This window comes from Thunnus thynnus, chromosome 24 (assembly GCF_963924715.1).
Source record: "Thunnus thynnus chromosome 24, fThuThy2.1, whole genome shotgun sequence".
In the NCBI taxonomy this organism is placed as follows: Eukaryota; Metazoa; Chordata; class Actinopteri; order Scombriformes; family Scombridae; genus Thunnus; species Thunnus thynnus.
This window is the reverse complement of record NC_089540.1, coordinates 9922755-9950311: the sequence shown is the minus strand read 5'-3', so window position 1 is coordinate 9950311 and position 27557 is coordinate 9922755. Positions and strand designations below refer to the sequence as shown.

The 27557-nt window shown below is 39.2% G+C and overlaps 1 protein-coding gene across 2 annotated transcripts in view; it reads right to left on the bottom strand.

Moving 5' to 3' along the window:
- The window catches only part of LOC137176970 (protein FAM184A-like), a 55166-nt gene extending 30191 nt beyond the window's left edge, over positions 1 to 24975 (bottom strand). Inside the window, exons 1-12 of one of the 2 annotated variants that reach the window (XM_067583026.1) lie at positions 24509 to 24975; positions 15477 to 15554; positions 13315 to 13449; positions 12963 to 13061; positions 10998 to 11204; positions 10345 to 10518; positions 8586 to 8747; positions 7970 to 8105; positions 7012 to 7193; positions 6749 to 6934; positions 744 to 866; positions 493 to 654 (exon numbers count right to left, since the gene is read on the bottom strand). In XM_067583026.1, coding sequence (XP_067439127.1) covers positions 493 to 654; positions 744 to 866; positions 6749 to 6934; positions 7012 to 7193; positions 7970 to 8105; positions 8586 to 8747; positions 10345 to 10518; positions 10998 to 11204; positions 12963 to 13061; positions 13315 to 13449; positions 15477 to 15554; positions 24509 to 24904 — 2040 coding nt within the window. In that variant the 5' untranslated portion in view covers positions 24905 to 24975. The remainder of the gene's footprint in view (positions 1 to 492; positions 655 to 743; positions 867 to 6748; positions 6935 to 7011; positions 7194 to 7969; positions 8106 to 8585; positions 8748 to 10344; positions 10519 to 10997; positions 11205 to 12962; positions 13062 to 13314; positions 13450 to 15476; positions 15555 to 24508) is intronic. The other variant, XM_067583027.1, reaches the window with a different exon arrangement.
- Positions 24976 to 27557: the final 2582 nt, after the last annotated feature.

Below are 27557 nucleotides of genomic sequence, written 5' to 3'. Positions count from 1 at the left end.
CTGCAGGTTATTAGTTTCTCAGACTCTGTTAAAGCCCAGACAACAAACATGAAACAGCCTCATAACAAGATAAACACTGAACACTGCAGTTCGCTTCTCACACTGGCAGGAAATTGAAAAATATACATGTTTGAGGAATTACATTAATGCCTACAGTTTTCCTAATTACTGCGTGGCTTCACTTGTTCGCTGACTTATTTATTTATTTATTTTATTTATTTATTTGCACGGTAAAATAAAGCAGCAGAAACACAACAACAAAACAGACAAAGCAAATTGTGCCGGTGAGATTTAGAAAACCCCTAAAGGCTTATAGGAGGAATCTCACCTCAATATGCATTATAAGCAAATACAAGAGTCATGTAATCCACAAAAATATGCTAACAAGCATCCACTGACCTCTCTAGATCCCAACATCTGAGGAAATATTCGCATAACACTTGTTTGAGTCCTGTCTCATACTTGTGTTTTTATCCTCGGTATTTTCCTCACCTGTAGGTCCGTCAGCAGGTTGCTGGTCTCTCGGACTCGGGCTCTAGTCGCATCTAGTTCGATCTTGAGTTTCTCCTGAGTCTCCTTCAGACAGTTGATCTGTGTCTGAGCCGAACCCATATTCTGCTCCCCCTCCCTCACCAGCTCCTGGAGGTGGGACACCTGGAGAGATCACCAGAGGGTTATCACATCATCACGGGAGATGAGATCGCTAACCTTAGTACCACCTTGAGATCGAGGTCTTTTCGTACCTCCTGATTGGACATGTTGAGTTTAGCCGAGAGCTCCTCTTTCAAGTTGTCCAGTTGCTGCTGAAGGCGGTCTCTCTGCTCCTCTAATGACAGACGCTTTATCTCAAACTCCTGACTCATTTTCTGGAAGACAAGAGGAGGAAGGAAGTTCATTAGTGCCGGGACCATCCATGAAACCAGAAATTTCTTCAAAGAGCTTTTTATTTAAATACCATCATTATCAAAAGAAAAAAAAAAACATTTCGATATTTGAAAACACAAATTATGAGCGCACCTCTGGCTGAAATTTACCATATGTTTACTACAGTATTCCTACTGAAATACCCTACAAGTATAATCTCTACAAAATGAGGAGAGCTAAGAAGCCACTTTAAATCCCATTTGTGCCTTAATATGATGTTGTGGCGGTTGTTGAGAGTGAAGCAAGGCTACTGAATGAAGGACGGACACGTGAGTTGTCACATAAACTTAAAAGGCCATCTCGTCAAACCAACCCGTTTCTATAATCCTTCAAACCACAGCATCAAATCCTCTCTGGGCCACTATGAATTCCTCTTTTGAAATTCTCCCTTTTTTCCTTTATTCTGTCTCATTCTCTCTGTTATCCATTCCTACCATTGATATTCATACTGGATATGTTTTATGAAACACAAGGCATCATTGTGTTCTGTTTGTATTAGTGGTTTATTATGGTACTTCTGGATACACGACACTACAGTATCCTTAGAGACAGATTTCTAGTTGATCTCAGTCTTTGCTAAATTCATTTTACTATGATTTCCCAGCATATGTTCAACATCTGTATCATATTTCATATTTAATTGTGTCTATACTGTTAATGTGCCTGGTTTTATTTGATCATTGCAGCGTGATTAATGTACATATATTGTGGACATATGCACATTTACATGTCTATATTTATATTCTGGGGAATTCTGGGAGCATCTTTGCATGATGGTTATGTAAACAAGCAGTAGTAGTATGAGCATTTTTTACATATCGTCACCTCATTTAACATCTGACATCATAACAGTATAAAAATAACAGAAAATCACAAAAAGCATAATATGTCCCCTTTAAATTAATCAAATGAGCCAAAACTTTTATTTATAGTTTACTGTATCTGTACTGTGATAGGAGATTTTATCTATATTGCCAACTCCTATCAGATAAATATTGGTTCAGTTTGTAAATTACATTCGTTATTCGCCATCTTATTAAACCTTGCAAGTTGTCACCATGGGAATCTCTCCAATCTCGTGCTCTCATCCCATATGGTGTGAACAAACTATAAAGCAACCGCCCATCTTTATCTAACCCACATGGGAGCCCAACCAGTAATCCACATCTTCTTTCTTAACCCAATTAGCTGCACCTTTATCATGCTGCTTCCAGGTTTCCAACATTCAGTTTATTCATCCATTAAAACACAGGAAATGACTGAATGCTCATAAAATAAAACCGTGGATAAAGACAAGAAAAATTGTTAAAAAAAAAAAAAAGGCATAAAGACGAGGATTAAAATGTTTTTACAATTACAGTTTACATCCTCTGAGTCCTTAGAAATTTCTGGTTGTACTTTTTTTTATCCCCTGTGGGATAAAAGAAAATACTGTTTAGCGTGTGTGACAGGTGGTGTTAGCCTACTGCTGCATTCAATAAGACAATCCATACCGTTGACACTGATGTCAGCATCCTATTACCGTATAAAGACCTGCGGATTGAATCGTATCTAACTGAACTGCAACAGCTCTTCCACAGCTAAAGACAATGAACAAACCCACCAGATGAATTTATGAATCTACATCCACCGCAGAGCACTCAGCTGCAGGCAGATTAGAGATTTTACTGCCTTCCTTTGGAAACTCATTAATATCTTGCCCACAGATAAAGAAAGATGAAGATGGGTTCTGCTGTTTTAAAAATGACCACTTGTGTCTCCTCTCTACATCTCCACCCTCCCTCTCTTTATTTTACGCACCCTTGTCTTCCCGCATCCCCCCTTTAATTTCGCTCCAAATAAAAACAGACATTAATCTAAAGATGATGAGGCACAGCGCGGCTCCGTCTCTTACGTAATATTTTCTTTTTTTTCATCATTTTCTCTCTCCGTTGCTCTCTTTCTTTCAGGGAAATCTATAAACACACACCCACATGCTCGCGCAAACGCTCTCACTCTGCTTGGAGGCAGGATTTAATGTCAATGAAAATCAGCCAATTAGCAGTCAGCTTCAAACAGCATTGGAAGTATGAGCTCACAAGGACGGAAAAAAAAGAGAAACCTTATGAAAGAGTAGAGATATTGGAAGAGACAGAGAGAGAACATTGAGTTCACAATAATTTAAAACTCAGAAGTGTGTAATCATTTCAGAAGCATAAAATATGTCTTTTTTTTTTAAATGAAAGCTGTGATTTTAAAGGACTTTTTCGAGACAAGGTGTTTTGACTTACTCTGTGGTAGTTATATATCATATCTTCATCCCTGTAAGCTAATTCACTTTAACTGGATGTCAACAATCTTCAGCATGTATCATATTCTTCCCTTAAAGTTCACAGGTGGAGCCACATGAGCGTGAATTAATGAGGGGAAATGTACTGTAAGGGCTGCACACAGGAGGAAAACAAGCGCTCCTCCTTGTCTGCCATCCTATGAGAAAATAATATTACTGACCAATCAGGTAATGACCACCTCTCTTTAATGCCATCACCATGTGCGATCAAATTTAATTAAAAAAAAAGCACCAAAAGCTGAAAACATGAGTTCATATACACTGACAGGTAACTCATTTATTGATTGCTTGACAGTTTTGGTGATGTCATCCTACGTCATCAGCGCTACATGGACCCACGTGGGGAAATCTGCAGCACTGACAGTCATGCAGCACTTCTTACTGTATGTGCTAATGAGTCCAGACTATAATTGGACGTCATATCTCATAAACGATGACAAATTTATGAGTAATCTCGTATCATAAAGTTACAAGAGGCATGGTTACTGCAAACTCAACGTTTCTCAGTTCCTGTTTTGTTGTGTTGGATGTGATTGTGTTTTTATGTAACTTTATGATGCCTATGTTACGTTGCCAATTTGGCCAGGTCTCACTTGTAAAGGAGATAATGTACAGTACCAGTACCTTCCCGTTCACTTGAATGAGAAAGTGTGTCCAAACTGTTGACTATAAGAAAAATCCTGTGGTGGGTCCATTTTGGTTTCAGAACACAAAAGACCTGCATCAGATACCTTTTCAGGCAGATTTCAAACAAACTCTGGACACATCGCTCTCAGTCTTTAGTCCACACCAGAGTTTGATTGACAGCTTTGACACATTTGCACCGAACTGAACAGGTTAGCTGTGAAAGTGCCTTAAACGATGTAATTGTCTGATGTGCTCTTATAGCTGTTCAGAATCCACACTTCATTTCATATATTCAGTTAGATGTACCACTGATACTATCAAAAGTAATAGCTTCCAGCTTCCAGATGTGAATGTGTGCATATTTCTTTTAAAATATCTGTGCAGTGCATGATGATGCCTTCATTTATGAATTATTACATGATTAATCTGATGTTCAGGCTAAACTCCAAAATGTTTTATGAATAATATATCAATATATCCATCTGTGTGGTGGAGAACAATAAAAAAGGTTGAAGAAGCTCTCCGTTGTGCCACACTGTCTAGTTTCAACTCCCTCTTTTGCTTATTTAATTATACAGAGACATCAGAAGAAATAGAGGCCGGTAATAAACAGTAAAGTACTTGTAGCTCCTTCAAACCATTTGTTGTTGTTAACGTCACGCTGTGTGGTCGGTAAATGAATCGGGTTAAATTAATTTAACCTGTGTAATTTGATCTGTTGTGTTGCTCCTTCGGCAGCACGGACATTTGTATTCCCTCCACGCGGCCCCTTTGAACTCACAGAGAATGAGGAGTGAAAAAAAAGGAAAACCGGTGGATGAAAGAAAAAGAAGCCGATGACAGAATGAGAGACGAGGAGGGAAATACAGCGAGAGAATGATGTTGTTTTCACATCTTAGTCTTAATGTTGACCTAATTAATAAATGTGTGCAGTCTGTGGAGGGGGCTGCTCATTTCTTAGAGATACATATTTCTTAAACCACTGAGGCCATTTGCTCCCAAGAAAATAATTAATTGCTGATATTGCTGCACAGGAAAGAGAGATAGAAAAGCCTGAAAGCAAGACTCAGAGTGGCAGCTGTGCATGTTGTAATTACTGTTTTTATATGGAAATTGCCGTTGTCGCCATTACAATGTTTTATAACCGAAGGGGTCATAAATAAGGCTAATGGAGATAATATGTCTACTTTCAAAAAGGGTAAACAAACAATAAATAGTCAAGACAAATAACTCCAAAGCTGTTTTCCTTGATCCATGTGAAATTGTGTCCAAATATATTAAAAAAGTCAAACCGCAAGAGAGCAACTCTAGCTGAGCTCGACTTTTTCTTGCAGTGATGCTGACAGCTGGTTTGATGGACTCACGCAGCAGAGTGTAAATGTAGGGTTCAGTTATTTGGTAAGACAGAGAAGTTCATAAATTACTTTGTCACTTCTGCATCATTCATTCAAACCAATCAATGGAATTTATGTATGTATGTATACACCATTTCTAACCAGAGAAAAAATAAAACAGGTAAATATATATTTGTTAGATGTTGAAAAATGTTTCTTGGGAAATCGTTTATACTTGAAACCAGTGATGTATGCATAGCTTGATGTTTAAATTATAAAGAATTGTCCTTGTATGTTTTATTTGCTCTTCATTCATTAACATTTCATGTATAAGAAAAGTTCAATACATGAATTTGTGCTGGTTTGATAATAATCTGTGTATTTAAAATGGACTTGAAAATGCTCTATGTAGAGGTCAGGAAGAACTGTTTCTTTATTAGTATCTATACTGTAGATGGTGTTAATATTGAAATGGTGTTTAAAATCATGTTTTCAGTGTAACAATGGACCATAAGCTCTCTTCAAAACCGTTCATAGCTTATATAAGATGACAAAGCTATTGCAGTTTTGACAAAAGCAGGCATTTTACATGTACTTTTCACTTATTTTACCCAATTTTAGTGGAGTGAAGTATGGGGGCAACACCTTTACAACTAATATAAAAAATAAAAAAGAGCAATAAAAGTATGAAAAAGCTGAAAGATTTAGATGAATTACAAACTTTGTCAGTTATGTGTGGTGCCAAAAACAGTCAAACCAGTCAAAGCAGAAGGAAACTTCATTCTAAAACTGAGTATGTACGATATATACTACAATAAAACAGATTAAGACAGTATAATTGGAAGAAACAAACATAATGAGTAATGTTTATTTGGCTGTTATTGATTGTGTTTGTTTTTATGTGTGCACATATATATGTATCTGATTATGTATTACTTATAATAATATAATTAGATTATTATACTTTTTTGTGTTTGCAGTCAAATAAATAATGAATAATGAATAGACAATGTATAACACTGGGTAAATTATAATTATACATCATAGAAACATTAAAATTGCAACACCGTATACTTCTAGATGGTAATATATAACAAATATAACTGGTGGCTTTTGTAAGGAAATGACTTAAAGGGCACTGAAATGAAAAACAGCCCGAGTCATTTATATGACAAATGCTTTTTAGTAACAATTGATTTCTTATAAAATATTCATTTCTCTACTAAAAAGAAAGTACAGTCTTGACTTTGGGAACAGTAGCATGAAAAATCATTGTTCACTTACTCTACCAGCTTTTTCTGGAGTTTTCAAATGAGTCTTCATCAGCAAATAGAGTTTGCTCAGATATTTCAGTTATGATAACAGTCAACTCCATTTCCTGATGAAGACTGAGATGCAGCTGGAAAAAGCTAGTAAAGGGACCTTGACTTATCCTTTTGTCAAATTATTAAAGAATAAATCCATCTAAATCCATTCTTCCTCACACAAACCTGAACACAGACAAGTAAACACTCAATGCCAACTGTGCACTCACCATCATAACGAGTTTCTTCTCCTCCTCTTTCTCCTGCTGGGCCTCCTCTGTCATGGCCCGATGCTTGTCCTCCATTTCCTCCAGCGCTCTGACCTGTGCCTCCTTAAAGCGAAGCATCTCCTCTTCATAGTGTGCCCTCAACCTGGTGAGCTCCTTCTCATAACCCTGGTGCTCCTCACGCAGAGACTGAGGAGAAGAAAAGCTGTAAGTTTTATATGTTTCCCCTCAGACTGGACTTGGATTAAGGAAAGGGTTAAAAGCACCTGTTCTAATTTAAGGACTTGTTGTCTATGCTGCTCGTTGGCGGCCTGGCTCTGGTTGAGCAGAGCCTCCCTCTCCTCCTCCAACCTGCTGATCTTCTCCTTCAGCCGGCTCTGCTCCTGGTCCAGGTTCCTGATGCTCGCCTCGTGGGCCATCTGGGTGGCCTGCAGAGAGCCAATCTGGCCTGGGAACAGTCCAATCAAACTTATCCTTAAACTTATTCCAAGCAGTCCAACTACAAAACATCAGCTATAAACACACTGAACTCCACGAGCACACCTTTAAAATTGACAGAGCTGTGTAGAGCGTTTGACATTATTGTTGCGTTTCTGCTGAGGCAACAGTTTCGTCGACGTATACAGCGTCTGGAGTTGTTGAACAGACAGGGAGCTTTCTGTTAATCTCCCCATAAGCGTCAAACATTACCCTGAGAACATCCTGCTGCTCGTAAAAAATTGGTAGAGAACTGGTAAAATAGTGTGATGAATCTTTGATGTGCAGAAAAAGAGCAGATGTTCCAAAAAGAGAACATAGTGAAAAGAGAGTTTACATGACAAATTTTCGTCTTTTGAATTATAAAAAAGGTTTAATCCAGCGCTTTCAAACTGAATTAAGTTTATTTGCAAACAAATCAGTTTGCATGAGGAATTTTTGATGGGGACGGATCTGATTATTTGTGGCATAAAGGCTCCAGGTACATGCAGTTTTACAGACATCTTCAGGATGTTTATTTGGGTCACCAAATTTGTAACATGCAACCTGCAATTTGCAACATGACACTATTTCCTCTTTTGTTCATTTTGACACATTTGACTAAAGAAAACAAATGCCATACTTGCATGACCATGCACTTAAAATTGACAAAAATATGACTAATAGTGGTATTTTCCTTTAAAAACTGTGTAAAGCATCTGTGCACGGCATGGTAGAGGTGGTGCAATAGGTAGAAGCACATCTTACTGGCTTTGTGGAGGATTTCAGTTGCCTGCTGTTGAACTCGTTCCCTGCTGCCCTCTAGTTCATACTCAGTGTCCTTCAGTTGCATCACCCAGATCTCTCCGTCCTGGATGGCTTCTTCCAGCTGCTTGTGCAGGTTCTGCAGCGCACAAAGAAAACACACAATAATAGGCACAGCAATGCAGCATTTAGTATTTTTAAAACCAAGCCATATCCCTCCCACCACAGCCTTGAGTCACATAAACCTATCCAGCAGTTCCTGCTCTACAGATTTGCCTGCAGGACCATCAGTGCACACCACATTAGATTTCCTACCACTTTGAGATTCTTGAAAACATTTTTAGCCCGGAGGTTTTTACTTTTGTCTTTGTTTTCAGCAACAGTTTTTCCATCCAATTTAGCCTACATTCATACCCAAATTTAACAAAAAAAGAAGACTCTTGTACTATTTGCGCTTTTTTGGGAGAACTGTACAGTAAATACAAGAGGAAATGGGTTAATTAGTACAGTATGTGCAGCAAAAGATATGGTAATGAACACACGTTTGGTGAATGAGAGGTTTGGTCTCATTCATCGTATTCAAATAATTTAAGAGAGTAAATCATCCACACAAACACACCTTGATGGTTCCCTCAGCGTTGGCCAGTGACGTCTGCAGTCTGTTGGTCTTGTCTCGGTTCTCCCGGGCCTCCTCCTGAGCTTTCTGAAGCTCACTCCTCAGCTTGGACAGCGAGCGCTGCAGCGCTGCTTCCTGAGCCTGGAACTCCTTACGAAGCTCAACCTTAACACGAGAAGCATTACATCATTCAGTCTGAAACATGAACACATCCCAGGGACCAGGCATCGAAAAAGCTCTGAGAAATCCACCTCTGTGTTATCTGTCCAGCGCTAAATGGCAGAGAGACTACATAAGCAACTAGCTGGTGAACATAGTGAAACATTTAGCAGCTACTGGACTTACATTGATTAGGTGGACCACTCCAAATGAATGCTAATCACTCCTTTTCTGTTGAATGTGAAAAGTAGGAAATGATGGCCAACATGTTTGGCACAACATCTTTATTAAGCCCAATCCCAATGTCCCCCCTAAGCCCTAAACCCTGAACACTCGTGGACTTAAATGACGTCACCTATTAAGTGCTTGAGAGTGAGAGGCTGCAAGGGCTTGAAATGGTGTAAATATCATGTTGACGACACCAAAACATGTTCTATACAATTTAAAATAGGTTTGGGACTTTTTATTTTACATTTTTTACTTTCCTCATGGCCAAGGCACTTAAGATTTAAGATTAAATACTTTATTATCACTCACTCATAAAGCACATAATACATTAAACAAAGTATAAAATCAAGTAAAGGGCCGACTGCCTGATTTGAACATCTTCCAGGCTCTTGCCTTACAGAGTGGATGAGAGGTAACAGCATCATTAAGCAAAAACGAAAAGAAATGGTTGATGAATAAATTAGGTGTGTAATACAACCTCTGCTTGCATTCCTCTGAATTTCATGTGTTTTTTTATGTACCATCTTAAATCCTTGTTAATGTAGTGTTTCTTTGTAAATTTAGGCATACCAGTGCAAACGCTATGCCAGGCTGAACACCCACGTGCCAGTTTGTTTACTGTTTTTTTTAAAGCTTCCTCTGCATGGTAACCCTGTATTTAATGCTGGTTTAACATCACAACGCTATGAACTGTGGGTAATTCCCTCAGGTAAAGTCTGCAGCAATGCGGACTTACAGAAAGTGTGCATAAAGGGCTCAAAATGTCTGTGAGAGAGCCCTCATGCACTTGACGATTTTACAGTGGTACAGCCCTAAGCCCTCGCGGAATTAGCGGGAACGCGCCTTAAAGTCCATGAGTCCGTGAGCGTGGACATTCAGATTGGGCCTAAAATGACAGTGAATATGTCAGTGTTGTGATTTCAGCTTGTTTCACTGTCCCCGAGGGACCAAAGTGGTATCTTGAGGCTTAATTGTCTTCATTTTTTACTAATTTGCACTGAAAAATACCTTCATTTTGAGTTCAAACTGCTTTTCACCCAGTTTTTGTTAAGATATATAGAGTTTACAGGGGGAAATAACTGCATTAAACAGGATTTTGTCTTATTTTTAATGTATTTTATTGGTTTTATTACATTTTCATTGCATTAGTCTCAAATTGTTTTACTTTTTACTTTGTTTCTGTCTTATTTTCTGCTTGTCGGTCATCTGTAGAGCACTATCCTGTATGAAAGGTGCAACACAAATATAGTTTGATTGATGCTTAAGAACATAAAGTGTTGTATTGATCATTAGGAAACAGTATTCCTTTTACAGAGACAGGCTAGAGATAAAGTAAAGTTGTTTTTTGTTGTGTTTGTCTATGTTGTGGATCTACCTCAGTCCTTTTCCAGGCCAGCAGGTTCTCAGTGGTGAGCTGGTGTGTTCTCCTCATGGCCTCCAGCTCTCTCTCATAATACTCCTGAGCCTTGCCCAGCTTTGCCTCGTACTCCTCCACCAGACGCACCTTATCCTTCGTTAGCTCCTCCACCCTCTCCATCAGTGCCTCCACCTACATTCAGAGACGGATAATAAAGAGTAAATCTTTTGTTGTTTTTTTTCCTGGACTTGAATGTTAGTCATATTGCCTGAAAGCTGCCAGAATAAACTCTAGAATATTTTGGAATTAAACTGCCATCTTCTTCTTTTTTTTAGTCTCTGGTTAATCTGTTATATTGGAAAGTTAACAGTTGATAGGAAAGGAAAAATGGGAATAAAAGAAAGGGATGACATGCAACAATGGTCTACGGCCAGATTATAACCACTGCAGGTTTATATTATACTAATAAGCCAACTGCACCAACAACACAACCCTACATTTTTCAATTTTCATGCCCAAAAACTTAATAAGCCTCTAGTACAGCAATTACCCAATCAAGTAACTTGCTGTATAAACTCTCCACAAAAGCCAAAGATAAAATGCTTCAATCCAGACATTTTAGCCTTCCAGTAGACACATCTATCTTCCTTTATCTCTCACTCTTAGCCCACCTCTTGTCTATGCAGCTCGGCCAGTTTCTCCTGGTCTTCGGTGGAGGTGGCGCTCTGGTTCTGCTGGTTGTTGAGGAGTTCCTCCACCTCCTGGCGGTGGGTGGCCCTCAGATCCTCCAGCGCTCGCCGTTTATCCGCCTCAAACTGGGCCTGAGTCTGGGTGAACGCCCGCAGCTTCTCCTCAAAATCCCGACGCATCTCCTCCACCTATTGAAACCACGGGAAATATTCTATTCTGTTTGAATCATTTTATGTGTAATTGCCAAACCCAGTCTCAACCAGTGCCAAGCTGAATGCTTACAGCGCCTATTCAGAAAAGTGCAAAAATAATTCATTCTATTATATTGTCAGAATACTTATTTGGGATTTCTCTCGGTGCCAAAACAAAGGCTCACAGCTTCTCAAGCGTCGGCGGCGTTACATCAAAAGATCGGACAGACACGAGGTTGAAAAAATATATAAAAATGTAACATGGGATGTGATGTCATGAGATGCCAGTCGGTGGAGAAGGCCGTCTCTTTGGTCAAGCTGGAGCTGGACAGTCTGGAGGCAGTGGCAAAGAGGGAAGACGAGGGACAAGACCAACGCTAACATACTGAAGACCAATCCAGACATAGATGATGAACTGAGCTCATTCAGCCACAAGCTCATCACATCTAAATACACTTCGGGTGTTCATTCATGCCCTCTGCCATCAGACTCCACAAAAGCAGGCGTGTATGATGTGTCATACGATGGCATGAGATGATTTATGACATGACATGATATGATATATGTCATTATATTGGATTAGATTAAATACTTAGTTATCCTACATTTCTTTACATTCTATATGGTTTAATTGTGACTTAATATAATTTCTGCAATCAACGCTTATTGTATTACTTTACAGCTAGACAGTGAAGAACGATGCAACACCTCCACTCAGCCTTGCAAGCGATGTGTAAATGCAACCTACCGCTTTCTCCGTCAATTAACGTGACTTTGTGCCAACTTCATTTATGTGTGTACCTGTAATCTTGGAAGCAAGAGTCATACAAAAGAGGAATCCAGCAAGCACCAGAGATCAAAACTGGCTGACTCCTGTTCTAGTGGCAGATAGCATTTACCATAAGCATATACAGATTCTTGTTAACATACTGTTTGCCACCAATGATTATATCACTTTTCTCTGCAATCCCGGTTTTGTGCAAATTGTTTAGTGTCACCGCTCTTGAAAGGTATTCTTTACTTGCATGTGCAGTTGCTGACTATTGTGGGACTATTATAAGTATGTTGCTGCTGTGTGCCACATGAAACCGGTATGCCACTCATGTTTCACCAGCAGGTACTGTGTAAAACTGGCAGCTTATGCTATAATGTTATATTGGATGACTGACATCTGACCATTAATGCTAGCTACAGTGTATGCCAGTTAGCATTATGTCAAAGTTATTTACCTGTTTATTTATTTAATTGAAAAAAGTGGTGTATGTTTGTGGAACTGCTTTGATATTCTGTGTATTAGGCACACCGTTACCACAGCAACGGCACATACAGTAAAGGATCATCATGTTTATGGTATTTCTTATGCACTTGTCTACTTTCAGTCGTTTCTTACTTTAATTTAAAATTTGCACCATGGCTCTTTTGAGTCACTTGATTGTCTTGCCTTGCTTGTAAGACACTTTGGATAAAACCGTAAGTGTTAAATGTAAATGTAAAGATGGTGGACAGTGGTATCTTCTAGTGAAACAAGTGGTTTATGCTTTGTGTTAACTCTTACTTAACTTACAAGTGTTGAATACTAGTGCAACTGAGTACAGTCGACAATATTTTATGAGCAATCTTTTGTCTTTTTTAATGTTTTATCAGCATCATAATGACACTGCATCTCCATCTTCTCAGCACAAAATAGCAGAACATTGTCCTTTACTAGGACATGTGATTATATATATTTGTGTGTGTGTGTGTGTAAAGCCGTACCTCTCTGCTCATGGAGACCACTCTCTGTGTGTGTTGGGCCTCGGTGCAGAGCTGTGAATCCTCCATTCTCTGTCTGTACATCTCAAACTCTGCTAAAGCCTGAGAGAATGGAAACATTACATCAGCTGCATTACATTATTTCACATTAAAACTGCAATACATTACACAAATGGTTATTGGATGCCATGCAGCTCAACTCAAGATTTGAATAATTCATTAAAGGCTACAGCAGGACTACAACACAATGTGGCAGGAAGATAATTACATCAGAAAGAAAATGTACTAGACTAAGCTACGCTAAACACAACCAAACTAAATGAAGTCCCCGTGGTGCCCAGCAGCAGTGAGTGACCTGTCTCTTCATGTGTTCGTGGAGTTCGACAGATTCCTCCAGACTGGCCAGCCGCCGCCTCAGGTCAGCCTCGTCCGCCATCTTACTCTTGTACTGCATGATCTTATCTCTGGTTTCTGTCACAATATGTTGGACCTGAGCAATAAGGAAAACAAAACAGTCAACATCTTGAATGCTGCAGAAATAATTTAACGCTAGAATTCATAGTTCTGTCTCTTAAATGACTTCTGGGATAAACAGTCAGTATACACAATACAGTATTACGTGACATAAAGAACTCACAGTATGACAATAAAACGATTTTATTCCATTACAACATGTAAAGGATTTCCAAAACCCACATAAAGTGTAGGTGAAAATAAGCACTTGAGGGTAAAATGTGGAAATAAATAAAATAAAGAACAGGCAAAACACTGCTGCCTCCGAGAAATGCTTCTTGGCAGTGGAAAAAAAGTCCCACTTAGAAAAATTTGACACTTGAAAGCAACCCTAATTAAATCAACAACTCAGTCCATGGTACACTAGAGCTTCTCTCTGAAAGCAGTAAGAATGAAATTAACAACATTGAAAACCTGTTTCATACAGACTGAGGTCTTGTTCTTAAATAAACTCCATCTGTCATTGGAGATCATGGTTTTTGATCAGGAGCCAGACTTATTCTACATCTGTGAAACCAGTCCAGAAAATTCACAGTAGACTCAAGTAAAAGCATGTTGAACATTGAAACTGACAAGTGTGTTTTGGAATCATTATGATATGATTCCTGATGTACAGCATCAATAGATGGAAACAATCATGACGTACAGGACTAATATTCTTCTATGGGAGTTAAATATGCTGCTCCTTTTTTGCAGCAGCTTGGTGGTGTTTTAACAAGATTTATTCAAGGAAACAGCAATGTGAGATGTTTAATCACGCTTTGATAATGTGCTTCACTCAGATTCGAGACTGCAGATGGAGCTACATACTATACATACGGGTGACAAATTAAAGCAAAAAAGCTGAATAAATGATCAGAGAATCATAATGAAAGCAGATGCTTCCAAACAGGTAAGGAGGGTTCATTGGATTGTTTACGGCTTTCACAGTCACCAAATATAATTAAACACACAGTATGGCAGGTTTTAGAGTGACGCGTCACGTCGTCAAAACACCATATGAGGGAGTATCTTTTGGAATAATAATGGTGGTTATTCCTCCAGTAGAGTTTGGAGAATGTATCCAAAGAAGTCTGAAGCTGTTCTGGACGCCTTTGGTGGAAAGATGCCTTACTAAAAGCACCTTTAGACTCTGTGGTAACAACAATCATGTAGGTTTACTGCGTGTCACATTGGGAGAGATGCCTATGATAAAATCTTGTTTAAAAATGCAACAAAGTCACTTTTGTATTCTGTGTCATTTCATGTTGTATTCTGATTGGTTTGTTTGTAGATGTGGGTAGTAGCAGCAGTCACATTGTGAGAATTTGGTCTTAAATGTTTGCCTCAGGCTGTCTTTGGTCGCCAAAGCACATTGGTTGTCGGTGCACGTGTCTGACAGTGCGATCTAGGACCGCTGTTTTGGATTGACGACTCTTCCGTCTCGGACAGCCCAAAATCACACAGTGTAAAGGGGCCTCAACACACTTTAAGTTGGTTTTTCCCTTTAATTTGGCAGCTATCAGTACTTGCTGCCTTCAAACAACTGTAAAGTGAATTAATCAGCAGAAAGGGGAGGGCTTCAAACCTACAAATTGTTGTAGATGACAGATGCTGGTAAGATATTAATCTTTACCTTGATGCCAAAAACAAGATGTTGAAGCAGATAAGTTGCATGCAACAAAATTGGAATGTGTGATTGTGGAGAGGTCTCAACAGGGCAGCATTAACCATCTCCCTGCAGGTTGGGGGCAGACAGCTAAAATACGGTGAGTTGACACCAAAATTGCATCGTGCCAGTAGATCGACGACTTCCCCTCTGACTCCCACTGCAGCACCCTAAAATACTCAACAGGCAACAGAAAACCTCCAATTTCTCCACTGAAATTAAAGAAATAACAGCATTTCAAGACTAAAACGTACTCTGATTCTCATGACTACTTGCTGGGGTCATCCTTTTGAATTTATCAGTTTTATACAATTATACTATATTAGAGGTGTTTTTGTGCTTTGTGGTGTCCGTACCTCATCCTCGTGGGCTTCTTTCAGAGACTCAATTTCCTCTTCGTGTTCGTCGTTCTTGGTGTTGAGAGCATAAATTACCTGGAGACGGAAAGAGAATCAGATGACAGAATGAGGATAGGGGGGAAAAAAGCTTTTATTAACTGATTCAATATCAGATCGATAGTTCTACAATGAAGCTCAGTTCTGCATTCAGAGTGCAACAAAAGAATCAATACCAATAACATCAGAAAAAAAAGACAAATAAGTCTCGCAGTTTGATTAAAGATGGCATTATCCGCAGACAAGAGTTGTGTTTACGCGGCAGTTTCTCTAAAATATATTCATTTCCTTTTTCAGAAGCGTCTTCTGTCTGTCTTAACTGTTTGTCTGCCATTTTTCTTTCCCAAAGCTGAAGAAAACTGTGCTTGATTTAAGTTAAGCTAACAAACTGAGCCAAGATCTCATCAAATACATTAATTCACATCAAAGAAGACTGAAACAGAAAGCAAACATTAAACAGAAATTATCGAAAGGAAATACACCTCCATAAAAAAAAGCTGTTTTTTTGTCTGTTGCACAAAAAAATACCTTTAAATCCCTCATGGCCTTCAAATACGGTCACACAAAAGCCTTCTACTGGCTGTGGTACCCGCCGCACACAAGCCTAAGTGAATAACATCTTGTCAGTCATGCTTGTTCTCTCTCTCCCCCAGAAATATAAGTAGGTTTTAGAAGCGCTGGAGGTAAATAATATGCGGGTCCTCCTGTAAATGCAGGAGCTTTAAAAAAGCTTAAGCTTCAGAAAATTGAGGCCCCCAGTGAGCAGCTAATATTCAGTCATGGTCAGCTGAATTACAGCCCCGCCGGCGTCCAAACCAGCGGCTCCACATTAAGTTCTACTTACAGGTGAGGTGAAAAGTTTACACACATACTACAGTATGTGAGGGATGTATACACGGTAATTATCCTCCATCAGGAATAATAACACACCCATGTAATTACAAACTTTCTGATATTTAAATACCACTTGGATCAACATCCAAGTAATAATCCCGATGGGTAGTACTACTACATACTACACTTGGCAGTAGTTCTGTAGTTCAACCAAGCAATTATTTAGTATACAAACTGCAATGGTGGGATTCTTTCCATCACTATTAATTTAATAATTTTAATATATTTATCCAACATGATGTGAAGCCTAACGCCCTGCACAAAGTCTCAGACGCCATGGTGACATCTTCAAACGCAGTGAAAAAAAACCAACCCATGTGTGACAAAGAAAAAGAAGAAGAAGTCATTTCAGAAGCTGGAAGAAGAAAATGTATTGCATTGATAGATGTTTTAAACTATTCAAATGTCTGACGATTCATTTTCTGTCCAGCTTATCAATTAATCGACTAATCCTCTCGGCTTTACTGTGGATTATCCAGAGTTTCTTTCAGTGCTTTAAGCACCACAAACAATATTCAATTTACCTTAATTGTATTGGAAAAGAGGTAAAAATCTAGATAGATGTCTCAAAACCTGGAAAGTAAAACTATCTGCACGGATATGTTTTTTATATTTTGAGCTGATGTGTTAACCTTGTTATCCTATCCTATCTCTATGACACTGTCTGACAGTATTTCGCATCAAACTTGCTTTATTTTTCATCAAACATGACAGCTTTTTGCTCATGTTTGCGTCCTTCTTACAATCGCTTCCTGGTTGTTGTTGTTTACTACATCACTAGTGTTACTATAGCACTACAGCTTGTTTCAGCTGGTAGTGAAAGAAGTCGGAGAAAGGTAGATTTTCTCCTTCTGTTCTGCTGGAGTGTGAGCCTCTGATTCCCAGCAGCAAGTCAGCCATGGAAGTGTTCCTTCAATTATACATGATTATTTTAGTGACGCTGGTGCGCCCGCTGCTTTCATCTCTCTCTCCCCTTCCCTTTGCTCTCATCCTTTTATCTCTCTCTTTTTTTGTCTTCTTCTTCTCCTCCTCTCTTTTCTTTCGTTGTCTCTCCATCTCCCAGGAATAAAGATACCTCACAACACTATTTGTGTCTCCAGTCTAACACAAAAGCTGGGTTTCTATAAATAATGTCGGTTGCAAGAGAAAGTCTGCAGTAACCAGTGAAGAAAACATATGCTTTTTATACACGGATCAAATAATATTGTAGGCTTGGACTGATAGATTAATGTAATTGTAATACATTATAAACCTCACACAGTTTGTCACTTTATTTTTTCTTTTCTTTAGTCTTCTTGTTGCTGTTTTTCTTGCTTTTAAACACACATCCTTCCTTAGTCTACAGTTTTAACATGGTTCGGGGTGTTCATGTGATATTGATTGAATTTATTTAATGTTTAATGAAGCAAAATTGTTGAACTTTCTCTGGTTCAAGCTTATTAAATGTGAGGATTTGCTGCTTTTCTGTTTTACATCATTATAAATTGAATATATTTGAACTGTTGGCTGGACAACAAAGCAATTTGAAGACAACACTTAGGGCTTTGGGAAACTGTAGTGAGTATTTTTTTGCTATTTTCTGTTATTCTCAAGAGATTATTGGATAAAGAAAAGAAACCTTGGTTGCAGCCCTCATTGATACATTTAGTCAGTGCATTATAATGTTGTTCCTGCAACAAGAATTATTAGAAGCTGTGAAAAGAGGCTGAGACGCTAAACTTTGTAGAGCAGAAATGGGCAAAAAACACGCAAAATAGAGGAATCTTTTTACGAGCCACGCTGAACGGACAATCGTGGCACCAACACATTTGAGAAGTAATGTGTGGAAGTATTTTGAGTATTTTATATGAGCTGACTGTCCTGTAGTTTAAATATTTTTTCAGAGGCTTGCCCACCCAGAAAACAATCACAGGTAGTAAAAATTTAGGATTATCTGGATTTTTAAAGCTCAAATCTATAACCTGGAGGCAGTGGAAGGTCTACAGCAGACTTGTTGTGGATGGATGGTCGTGTGGAAGCAGATTGCGACACTACTGAGTTCACACATGACTTGTAATTTTGTTGTTGTTTTCATTTTCCTCCCATTTTTACCAACCTACTGAGCACATCCCCAGTGAGCAAACTTATGAAAGTGAAGCACAGCATGAATAAGTCTGTCCCTGGATGTGTCATTTTTTTTTAGAATGACATCAAATACCCTCTTCCTCTCCTCTCTGCGGGGAGTTTCACAGGACAGTTTTCAGGCCTGAGGCTCCAATCAAACCGAGCCCAAAGGCGACACAACAGCCTACAGCTACCGCAGGCACAGTCAGTCATACAATGCTGGAAACCAGCAGTAAGACATCTACCACTGTTTCTTTTTTCTTCTTCAGGAATCCCCTTGGGGAAGAAACAGTCCCTGTTGCTGCTGACCTCTTCATTGGCTTGAGGTGAGTGATAACAGCCAACATGTGCTTCCTCAGAAACATCTTCCATGAGCTCCTTGTTTTCACGCCAAGAGTCGATGCACAGAAACAATCCCAACCAGAGAATTGGTTATTAGTCATTTGTACAAATGCTTAACTGACAAGCGACCTCTATTTTGATAATCGATTAATCTTTTTGAGTCATTCTTTAAGAAAAGATTACTGTGAAAAACCATCACGAAAGCATTAAACTGTTGCAGCTCTAGATTATTATTAACTGCAAATTGATCTTGATAGATATTTGGGGAAACACTGACAAACAACTTCTTTTGTCGTTCGGGTATATGAGGTTTTAATTATCCATATAAAACCCCATCAAACACTGTCTGCAATGATCAAAACTTTGAAGCATCCATATGTTACGACTGAACTGATGTCATTTAATTTATGGATCTTTCTTTTTTTTTTTCAAGGTTGAGTCATTGTGCAGATATGTAAGATTTCATTTGAGAAACCTCAAACGGCTGATAAAAAAAAAACGCTTGTCGGCATAATTATTCCTCTTGTACATCTTCCTATGCAAAGTTATTCAGTGGAGCCTTTGCGCTTGAGCACATTTACATATAATGTAAGGTTTTATTCTATTTAACTCTTTTCAGATGGACAAGGATGATCCCGAGCAGAACAAGTATCAGCATTCAGACTTATGATATCAGGCAACTATGGTCACTAAAATGAGGCAAATTCTTTAAAATGATGCTTTTCTTGCATAGAATATTACAAAAAAGACGACAGATTCTTACTGGATGCTTTTATTTCTGTCAGACTGGAAGGCAGTTTAGACCCAGAAGAATTTCATTAAAATGTATCATTAGACTCAATTCAGTTTGACATCTCCCCAACTAGAGAAGAGCTGATCAATTCTAGATGTGTAATCAATCAAACTGCACTGCATCTATCATTACGGAGGCGGACGAATGACTGGTCAATAGCATACTGTCATCAAAAGGCCAGTTATGAGGCAGATTTACAGTCTGGTCAGTCTATCATAAAGAAGTCAAATATGGAGCTGCGCTGTGCAGACTGAATGAGGAATGATGGCACAGCTGACAATAGTTCAAGCCAGGAGGGATGTTTCTGGGGCTAAAGGACATTTTCCACAGTAGATCACTATTGATTTAACCGCAGAATAAAAGGTCATTAATGTCTGGAGCAGAACAACTGCAGCATTTGGCTCAAACAACACTTGCAAAGAATGATTCTGTTGCTCTGCTCTCATCATTTACAGAGGATTACCATCATATTCACTAATTAAAGGATTAACAAGAGCCGCATTCTCAGAGGTGCTGTAGTCTTAACAGGATCCCTCGACGTTTGAGCTTTTAGTCCACTGTTTTCCTTCGTCAGACGCGCCATGAAGTGGCAGCACAGTCTCTGTATCCAATTAGCTGAAGCACACAGTGCATTTAGTTTGTCCTCGCGGTCCTGGTGTGACAGCTCTTTGCATCTGTTCCTTCTTTCGTCTCTGCGCCTCTTCTAAGGCGCCAAGGACACTCAGTCTGCACCGTGCACACTTTCCTCCCTGAGCATCACTACTACACATCCCAAACACAGCAGGGAAGGAACAAGGACACAGTGAGTCTCTCTGATAGAGGAAACACACATAGTGAGTTCTGTGATATTCAGGAAAGACTAAGAAATGGAAAAGCAAACTGGAAGAACTGGAGTTTCTCAAATCTTTTAATGTCAACAACAGAGCCTAAAGACAAGTGTATTTATTTAATATTTCAGGGCTGTGTTGCACACAACAGCATAGACTGTAGGCCTCCGTCTTCTTGTCTGTACTTGTGACCTCGAGGACCCGTGAAACGTCATCAGCTACTGCCTCAGTGCTGTCCCAGTTCCAAAACCCAGAGAGCGTTCCTGCTCATCCAGAATGATTTGGCAGCTGACTTGTGTGAACTTGGTTGGACTAGTATCCCAGCATGCATTTTAACATCCACCATTGGTTATGGCAGAGGGATGTTTTTGTACTACAGCTGTTAGTACGTCACCAAATTTAGTTTTGAGATTTTTTTTTTTAAGCAAGAAATTTACTGTTGAGATTTTTAATATGTGGTCAGTTTATCAAAATATGAATTTTTCAAAGATGTGAGAAAAATTATGTTCTGGCCTCTCCTCTTTTTTATAGTTCCTATCAATTTTGATGTGTTTTATTTGTTAATTTTACTGTTTTTATCTTTATTAGGGCTGCAACAGACACTTATTTTCATTATCAATAAATCAATTCATTGTTTGGTCTATAAACTGTCAGAAAATGGTGAAAAATGTTGATCACTGTTTCCCAGAGTCCAAGGTGACGTCCTCAAGTGTCTTCTTTTGTCCACACAGTCCACAACCCAAAAATATTTAGTTTACCTGTCATACAAGACTAAATAAACCAAAACATATTCATATTTGAGAAGCTGGAAACAGAGAATTTTCTATTTTTCATCCAAATAGTTGGTGATTAATTTTCTGTCAATCAACTCATCAATTAATCAACTAAGGAAGATAAAATGATGTCACCCCTGTTCTGGCGTCTTCTCATTGGTTACCACTTCGAGTTTAAGAGTTCAAACTCATTGGAGCTCAAGTTCAATACCGACTTTTCTACCACTATGATGACTCACACATGATTTCATGCACACAGTGGAAATCGCAGATAGAAACAAACCATACGAGTGACCTTTTGACCTCTAGCTCAATGCTCAATGGATTGTTGTTTGTTGGTGCTTCACCACAGCATGAAAAAACTTAATTTTGAGCTTTTTTTGTGTCAGCATCGCAGAACAGAGACTGCCCTTCATAAAGTCGCAAATGACCTTTTAATGACCAGTGGTGCTGGCATGTGTTCCGTTCTTGTTCTGCTTGATTTGAGTGCAGCTTTGGACACAATCGATCACAGCATTTCATTAGACGGACTGAGGCAATGGGTGGGCATATCTGGTCGGATCTGATCCAACTCACTTGGATCAGATCTTATCTTTCAGACAGAAAATTTTGCGTGTCCATTAACAACCATATGTCAAGTATAGGGCACCTCAAGGGTCAATTTTTTGGGGCCAATTTTATTCTCTTTTTATATGCTTTTAGTATTTTTATTCTGTTTTAGCAATTACTTTTATTCTGTTATTGCTGTGTTTTTGTTTTTATATGAAGAACTTTATGACTTGGTTTGATAAGTGCTATATACTGTAAATAGGGTTGATATAATATTACAAATTTCCTTCTTAAACGCAGAGTTCAGTTCAGCTGTGAAGCCGTAGATGTTACTATAATAGCTGAACAATGCATTCTGCATTTGAACCATAACTACGCATTTACGCTGCAAGCTACAAGCGACCAGGAAACAGTGCAGGTACGACAAACTTAAAGGCCATGATTTCAGTTTTCAGCATTTTCTTGTTTCTCATCTGATATAGTTCCACCTGGTGAGTGTAAAATAGCTGAGACGTCGCTATTCAAAGCCTTCACATGTGTGTGCAGTGAAAGTGTTCTGAAAAAGTCATGTTTTTCTCTGAGTTTTAATATTTTAAAAATATGCTTAGTGGTATCTACAGTATGAGGCACTGTATTAACTCTTCAAAATGATGTAACGGTATGAAAGGCAGAACCCAGGATGTCTTTGCAGCCACAGACCACGACACAGATTACATGTGATCAGTCAGAACAGAGCCGGCCATCCTGCACCATACAGTCATACTCCTCATTATTTTCTCTGTTGCTTGCAGGCAGCAAATTATTTCAATATTTTCTGAAGGGTTTGGGATTTAATTTATCCTTTTTGCTGATGTTACAAGGTAATGTGAGATGTCCTTCTGCGTGCTTCCTTTGAACAAGTCCAAAACAAGAAGGATTCTCACGTGTATAACAAATAATGTCCTACTTTCTGCCTGCTGCGTGAGAACATGACTGCAGGAAGCATTGCCTGAACAAACAAGAGAAAGTTAAGTTGCACAAAGTGCTCACACACACGTCGCTGTAAACATAAAGTTGTAGCTATCAACGAGACTGAAATGCAGAATGAATGAAATACACAACAGCTTCAGAGAACTTGGATTAAGCTGATGCAAGAATCACAACCCGAACACATGAACAGCGATGCAGTGACGTCTGATGCACTCATTTGAAATGAAAATGTTTCCATGGAAGAGTAACACATGCGGCACATTGAGCACGACTGGTAAACAGATAGCCGGAGCCTGCAGATACCAACACAATAGCAAAACACAGGCGCACGAATCTGCCGTAACACTTTCAATTTTTAAAAAGCATCTGGATGCGCAACAAGGGGGAAGTGCTCTTTGCTTTTTACAGAGAGCTTGAGATTACAACAGTAGAAATGCAGTAAAATGCACCTGAATTCTTGAAATAACCTGAGGAATCCATTTTTTAATTGTCTCTACTAATCCAGGGATTTCAGTCACTGTAAAATCATTTTTATTACATCTACATTTACATATAACAGCTCAAAACCCCAAAATATTCCATTTACTAGGATACAAAACAGAGAAACGCAGCCTTTCTCAGCGTGAATTGGCCAAGAAACACAGGTTGTCTATCACAGAGCCAGCTCACAGACAGACAAAACAGTCGCACTGTATTCACACCATTACACACGATTTGGAGAGAAAATACAAACTCCACTTAGAAATGATTGCCGTCCAATAAGCATTAAGTGTTAAATCTGTTGTTTGTGGACCTTAATTCCAGTGCTCATTATCCAGACCACTGCAAATTTAATTATCAACCACTGAAACCACTGTGTTGCACTCCTGGATAGCCACATTTTCCATCTATTTGCAATGCTGTGCATGTTTGTGCAGCTTATCCTACTCCTACTGTACTCTAATTCTGTACTGGGATAGAATCACAAAGCGTGTTATGTAAAAATCTGTCCTCTCTACACACAGCACGGTTGTACAAATTCTTGTACAATGTATATCCACCTTTCCTCTAAGACAAAAGCCTTGACGCTGCAAATGTAGCTGCCACCTTAAATCCTCTACTACTCAGCGACATAGTATCCTACACTGGTTTCAGGTGGACTACAAAGAAGCAGCTCTGCCAAAACCCCTGCATCCCTCCAAGATTACATAACTTCCTTCAGCGCTTGGGTGGCAATGGCAGCGCTGAGGATGGCAGAAGAAACATGCACAGGTTAGGCAGCGGTGTGGCAGAGGGGTGAATTCACAGCAGCACAGTCCTCGGGGCATTTTTTGGAAAGCTCTCAGCTATCAGTGTAATCACTCATGAAATACAGTCTTGTCAGTTATTTTTATGCAGGCACAGCACAGCAGTGAGGTCACAGTGGGGGACTCTTTCTAGGTAAGTAACACATAAATAAGTAAATGAATGGATATATAAGTGCAACACACCTTTCATGAGTATTTAATGGTGACCTATGAACCTTGAGGGGATGCAGAACAGTGAAATATGCTCTTAAATACCAACACATCCAACTTCAGCATCACACCTGCTGCCCTGCACGACAGTTAATGTAAAAAAAATAACACAAAATAACACTTCCTTCCTCAGCAGCACGTTTACATCCCACATCAACCCCTATCTACGGTACTACTCCATCTACATCCCAACATGCTCCAAACGACTAAATCACTTTATCTGCGTCATTCATTCACGTTCACAGACCTTGGTCAGTTGTGCAATCTTCTTGCTCATCTTTAAATGCAGGTCTTGAGTGTATTCCAGCGTTAAACCCGCGTCGTAAAACATGCTGGATGTTGGAGAGGGGGTATATTTGGTGGTGCTGCTAGTCGAGGAGGTGTACGGAGGCTGCCAGCCTGCTCCCGTCGCCATTTTCACCGGGAATAAACCAAAACACGACGCTTTAAATTCTAATAAAATGGAGCGCAGGCTGCTACGCGTCAAATCCCCCCCATTGTTGTGTTTGGAGTTAATCTTCGGCTTCAGTGAGGGAGAAAGATGGGGAGCAGAGCGCGAGACCGTCCCATCGTACGCATCCGCAGCGGGCGCGAGCGCTCGGAATGATGCGAGGAGAGGCGGAGACGCGCGCCAGATGCTCATCCAATAGCGCGCGCGCGCCCAGGTTCACTTCATTTAACGCAGCTCTCTGTGGCAGCGCTTCTGTGGCTGTTGAAGTGCTTCATTAAAGACAGATAACGGATAACAGCGGGCATGCTGGCGGACACAAGCTCAGCCTGTGTGTCATGCTGTCACCCTCGAGACGCAGCAGCACACAAGCTGCATGATGCTGCCTTCACGGCTATCGGAGATATAGGAGTTTTGAGCGCACACGAATGTCCCAGAACTAAGATATTCATATAAAATCAGTTTATGTGTCTAAATATTTGCGCCATACCCTTAAAAATAGCCGTCTAATTTATGAAATGAGAAATATTCTAAGAAGAATTATAAGGACATGAGATTTTAAGCTAAAAATATAGGCTATAAATGATTAAATATTTTATGAAAATATTCAGCCATATCTCAGCTGCTGAGGTAATACTGTAGTTTGCACTTTTTCCCACTATAATCTAGCTGTTTATGAATTTTGCATGTTTCTATTTCCTCTGTAACCCTTAAAACTTCATTGGCTTATGAATACGGCTGTCAGACTGTTTAACACCTTATAGCCACCACTTACACACCTTAGTTAACATAATAAAACATGCATATAAAACATATTCACTTTTCACAATTTTGATAGATTCTCTTTCTACTTTGTGCTTGTATGTTTACATGTATGCATCTAGATATATCTTTTTTTTATTGCTTTATATGCACTTTATTTGAACAGTCACCCAATTTTTGTCTTGATGCCTTTGTGTTTTGTTTTATATTTTGTCAGTTTTATACTCTGTTCCTAAAGAAATGTTAGTTACTATTAGTTGTATTTTTTACAGTTGAAATGACAGATAAATTTAATCAAATGTTCAATCAGTCCACAACTCACAAAGAAATGGGCCACAATTATGGGGAAATGCTCCTTAATCAGATGTTCCGTTGTCTTCATTCCGACATCACCGCATTACATCAGTCTAAAGATGCTAAAGCTGTGACTGATCCTGCACTGACATCTGCTGGTAATATACATGAACTACAACAGATGCTTTAAAGGGTCAGTTCACCCAAATTTAAAAAAAACAACAAAAATAAAAGAAGAAAGGAAGGGAAGAAATCATTGCTCAAGGCCAACTTAAAACGTCTGGTTATTAATTAAGGATATTCTACTAATGGACCTGGTGGTTAATTTGTAAACTGCTGTTTCCACTGTCAAAGATCTCGATCTCAGATCTCAACAAGGTATTTTTTACCTTTTTCTTTTTTTCTTTTTTTTTACAAGCGGAATTGTCAAGCCTGACAATTAGAAATGAACAGAACAGGATGTGTGAGCAGATGTGTGAAAGTGTGGTATAGAAGACTCAAATCACGTGATCACAAGCTCCACATACATAATTGTGCAGTGAAACAGAATTGTAAACACATTGCATACAGAACATACTCACTTACTTCTAGTGGTATTCAGCCATGCATGTACTTTTGGGTTTATGTGCACAGGTGAGTCTCTGAGAGTTCTCCCTCCATCCCAGTACAGGAGAGGTGAGATAAACCAGATAGCACAGGGGAAGTGTATGTGGGTCTGCTGTGTTTGCATATAGGATAAAGTCCTGAATGACCTAAACATACACTCCCAAATATATTGTCTCCATTTCTCAAACAAGAGTCGAGCAGCATATGATGACAAAGAGAGAGACACACCGTTTCCAGAAGTTGTGAGGTGCATGTGAGCAAAGTAAAATAAAGGCCCAGGTTTCCCCAGTTAAGCACTGATGACCCACCTGTGGACCAAATCAAACACTTAGGTGACTCATAAGAGCAATGCTGACCAGGAAACAGCAGGGGTCACCACAATAATGTTTACCACTAACCTTAGTTTAACATGATACAGATGTATGCAAAAGTTTGAGCACCTCTTGACAAATAACATATTTAGGTGATCTCTTGAGGTCATCCACAGTGGATTTCTGGGTATGTTTAGGATCATTATCCTGTTGCAGAAGTCATTCTCTTTTCTGGTATTTAGAGGAATCTATTATTCCCTCCAGCCATGCAGTGTTTCCTGTGCCACTGGCTGCAATACAACCCCAAAGAATGATAGATCCACCCCCATGCTTAACAGTTGGAAAGGTGTTCTTTTCATGAAATGCCTTCCATGAAGGTCTTGTTTGTGCATTGCTGCACAGTGGAATGGTGCACCACCACTCCTGAGTCTGCTAAATCTTCCTGCAGGTTTTTTGCAGTCAAATGAGGGTTTTGATTTGCCTTTCTGACCAGCATATGACCACTTCTCTCCAAGAGTTTTGTTGATTTTCCAGATCTCATCCTGACCTCCACAACTGCCATCTCTTAATAACATTTCACATTGTGAAAACTGCAAGCTGACAACACTTTGCTATCTTGTTGCCTTCTCCTGCATTGTGGGCATCAATAACTTTCATTTTGAGAGTCTTACACAGCTGTTTGGAGGAACTCATGGCTGCTGAGTGTTCGTACAAGGTTTGAAGAGTCAGAGTCAGAGTATTTGTAAAGCTTTGAAATTGGCACCAGCTGACATTTCCTAATGACAATTGTTGACATGCCTCAGGCCTAACAAAATGATTAACCCTATTATTGTGTTAGGGTCAAAAAAGTTTAGATGTGTGAAATATATTTTTAA